Source organism: Cajanus cajan, chromosome 7 (genome assembly GCF_000230855.2).
Source record: "Cajanus cajan strain Asha chromosome 7, NIPB_CcT2T_4, whole genome shotgun sequence".
In the NCBI taxonomy this organism is placed as follows: Eukaryota; Viridiplantae; Streptophyta; class Magnoliopsida; order Fabales; family Fabaceae; genus Cajanus; species Cajanus cajan.
The window spans coordinates 18476820-18480911 of NC_138523.1; the positions used below are offsets into that span (position 1 = coordinate 18476820).

At 29.6% G+C, this 4092-nt stretch overlaps 1 protein-coding gene across 3 annotated transcripts; it reads right to left on the minus strand.

Moving 5' to 3' along the window:
• Window positions 1–780: 780 nt before the first annotated feature.
• Window positions 781–2509, minus strand: LOC145949465 (uncharacterized). Of its 3 annotated transcripts, none has more exons than XM_083059405.1 (3): window positions 2268–2509; window positions 1748–1800; window positions 781–1636 (listed from the first exon to the last, which is right to left on the minus strand). In XM_083059405.1, exon 3 carries the CDS (start codon window positions 1632–1634, stop codon window positions 960–962), a length of 675 nt encoding a protein of 224 aa, XP_082915531.1. In that variant the 5' UTR covers window positions 1635–1636; window positions 1748–1800; window positions 2268–2509; the 3' UTR covers window positions 781–959. The 3 variants fall into 3 exon arrangements, with proteins under 3 accessions (XP_082915531.1, XP_082915532.1, XP_082915530.1); XM_083059406.1 differs by having other exon boundaries at window positions 781–1581; window positions 2268–2508; XM_083059404.1 differs by having other exon boundaries at window positions 781–1800; window positions 2268–2507.
• Window positions 2510–4092: the final 1583 nt, after the last annotated feature.

The window sequence follows — 4092 nt, forward strand, 5'->3', positions numbered from 1 at the left end:
TTAAGGATGCTTACTATTTGCTTGCTAATTTGCGGTCAAGCTTCCTCGCTATTCCCTCGCTAAGGGGTCGCAAAATATCCCTCTCTAATTTGTAGTTGATCCCTCGCTAATGTTCCCTCACAAACCCCTCTCTATTCCCTTGCTACATTTCTTAGCTAAGGCCTCGCAATTCCCTCGCTGAATATCCCTTGCAAACCCTTCTCTATTCTCTCGCAATATTTTCCTAGCAATTATCTCGTTATTCCCTCGCAATATTTCCCTAGCAATTGTCTCGTTATTCCCTCGCAATATATCCCTAGCAATTATTTCGCTATTCCCTCGCAATATTTCCCTAGCAATTATCTCGCTATTCCCTCGCAATACTTCCCTAACAATTATCTTGTTATTCCCTCGCAATATTTTCCTAGCAATTGTCTCGCTATTCCTTCGCTATATTTCCCTAACTATTTGCTCTTTTTTCCCTTGCTATTTTGTCTTTCACATGATATGTCTCGCTATTTCCTAGCAGATCCCTTACTATTATATTTTTGGTTATCATTGCTAATCTCTCGCTATTCTGTTGCTATTTTATTTTTAATATTTATATATTCATCTTTACCTGCATTTTTCATACTATAACTATCATAATTGTTTAGTTGTGATATCAAAATTGTAGTACCTGTATTTTGCATATCAAATATATTGTGTCATCAACTTGCATCAAATAAAATAAAAATACTAAAGGCTAACTAAACAATTCTAAATTACCAACATAATAAAAATATTCAGAACCAACTAACATAATAAAAATACTCAATACCAACTAATATAATAAAACTTTTCAAGTAAGTTAACAATGCTAATGTAAATAAATAAATAAAAACTAGAATTCAACATTTTCATTCTTGATTCTTCCCAAGTTATTTGACTGATGATAGTGATGATATCTTTAAGGCAGGTAATATCTCTTTCCTCAAAAACTATATTTGTGCCTGCATTTGTTCCTGCATTTGTTGTTCTTCACGAACACATTCAATTTGGGTACCAGTTTTCGAAGATTGTTCTTCCCTATTTTCCCCAGAAGAAACACCTCTCTGCTGGCTACTCATCTGCACCCACTCCCTTACGATACTCACCCTTTCCTGCTCAGTTTCCCCGAGCCATTCTCCCCTTGAACCATTATTTTCTTGGGAACTATTTGATGCATGAGCCCTAGAACCACTATTCATCCATTCCCTGAATATCTGTCTCACTCTTTCTCTCTCAACTCCTCCAAAATCGGAGTTTTCACGACTAGAATTGTTTAATTCCTCGTGTTCGTCATGGAACTCATTCTGACTTTGAGACCAGGTTTCAGAATTATTCTCTCCCAAAACTGCATCCTCTATCATATGCCCTTCTCTATGGTTGCTTTCCGGCATATTTTCCTGAGATAGGTCAACATCCAACCCATCACTCCTCTGTTGAAGTAGCACCTCCCCAGGTCTTCCTTGAACTTGTCTCACTACCTGCTCATCCTCAATCTCTCGCCACATTTGCAAGACTGAAGACGACCGGGTGCCTCCCCTTCCTCCATCTCCTTGCCTCTGAGAATGGGACTCCCTTAGGAAAGTAGATTCGAGCACAGTCACATTATGCACACCAGCAACAGCCATTTCTAATTTAGTTTCACAACAAGTACACAGATCTTTTCAATCCATGTGACTCAAATGCACTAAAATTCACACATCGGGTGAGGAAATCAAATAGACTCAGAAACAGGCCTTACATTTCCGGTTTTTCCACAGATTCGAACCACTTCTGCTAGTACCATTCCTCTCCCTGCATCATCATCAGCATCGGTATTATTAGCCTCATCAAGAAAAAAAATATTACGAATTTTGAATTTCGCAAAATTTGCAACCGAAAGAAATTACTGCTCGTGCTAACTATACCTTAGCCTGCCAAACACAAAATAATAAAAATAATTACGAAATAGCAAATCAAACAATTTATTCAATTTTTATTTTGATTATATAAAAGAATCAACGTGAGTTTTCATACATTTATCCAAAACAGGCTAAATGAATATGAAATATCTATGCTGAGATAAAATTATTGATGAATGAGAATCTCAAATTTTCAATTAAAGCAAAACAGCCTCGCAAATCATTCAATTTTCCGATTGCGAAAAAAGAAAAAGTAAAATACGAATGTGATTCCAAACTAAACAGCAAAACACCGCATTAGAGCATCAAAATTCAACAGTGAAGCGTGAGACTGAGAGTGAAAGGTGAAAAGCAACGTACCAGCGAAGTTCTGCCTCTGATTTCGAAGTAAAGAAAAAGTAACCCTATCTCAGCGCAAAAAAACACAAAAATAAAACAGAGAGAGAAACTTAGAAAGTAAACGAAAATGGAAGACACAGTATATTGAAACAGTGAGAGAGGGAAAAGCCTGCGAATTTAGAAAAGAGTCATAAATTGGACACGTCAGCGTCTGCGAGACTTTTCCTTTAGAATTTTTTTGTTTTGTTTTTGAAGCAGTTATCATTCCCGCGCCACGTGGCGACTTCTCTTTTGTTCCGGGCAATCGATGAAACGTTCCAAATGTTAAAGAAAAATGGTACGGTACTCATATTATTTAGAAAAGTACGTAGTTAATTATAATTTTATTTTATATTTTATATTTTTAATAATTTATTTAAATAATATTTATGATATTTTATTTTTTAAATTCTTAAATTAGTTAGTCATTTTATTTTTATTTTATATATTCTAATTTTATTTGTAATAATATTATTATATATTTAAATAGTTTAATTTTAATAATTTTTTAAGTATATTTTTTATCTTTTCATTCAAAATTTTTAAATTTTTATATTTGAATTTTAATAATTTTTTAAATATATTTTTGTTTTTCTTAAATTTTTTAATTTTTATATTGTAATTTTAATAATTTTTTATTTTTATTATTTATTAATTTTTTTTAATATTTTATAACATTATTGAAATCTTATAATTTTAATCTCTATAATTTTATCTCACTTTTCATTTTATAAATATAATTTGGATTATTTATTTTATAATTAAATTAGTTTTTTTTTAATTTTTATAAATTTACAAAAAAGAATGTATTGAAATCCCTGAATCTTTGAGAGTATCGTAACAACTCCGAACGTGAGGTTTGGTGGAAGGCAAATGTCGTTTCGGCATGTTATTATAGTGTACTAGTGTAATGGAATTTATTTAAATAAAAAAATATATAATAAATGATAAATAATAATAAATAAATAAAGTATCTGTTATAAAGGAAGAATTATGGTTGATTTATGATGATAGAATTCTAATGATTAGAAACTAAAATTTAAGTTAAAATCATATTTAAAATTAAATAATAAAGTAGTCATAAGAGATGATTTTTATATTAAAAGATAAAATTAACTATTAAAAGTAGAAGTTAAAGTTGTTTATCTCCATTATATATTATTATAAATCATTATATCCTAAAATCTTTTTCAATTATATTTATATATTTGTTGTCCCTTTTTCTCCACCAAACATAGACATCTTACAATAGTGAAAATGGGAAGCGTAAACGTGTTATAATAAACTATTTATTTTAATGCATAGGATTTATACAAACAATTGCAGATAAGTACTACAATTCAACAAAAGAAAAATGTTTGTAGCTTTTTTCTATAAATAAAACAGAATAAGATATGGTTAAAACGTTACAACATTAAGTAATTACTAATGACTAGAGATTTAAATAATTTATCGCTAATTATAATCACTTGAATTTTTCTTTTGTCTAACACCTCTTTCCTTTTAGCTTTTCATCATGACTGCATGCTTACGTTTTCATTTTTTATACGATATCTTAAATTAATTTATCAGCATGAATTATTAATTTTTCTTTCTAATTTTTAGTTGTTAGTACGAAGTTACATCAACTAAAGTGAAAGAAAAATTATAATATATATGTAAAGAACTAAAATTTGAAAAATGCATATTTATAAGGACAAAAATAAATTAAAATTTTTAAGAACTAAAATTGAGAAAACATGAATTTATAGAGACTAAATTCATATCTAAATCAAAATAAATAAAAATATTTTAAATTATCAAAATT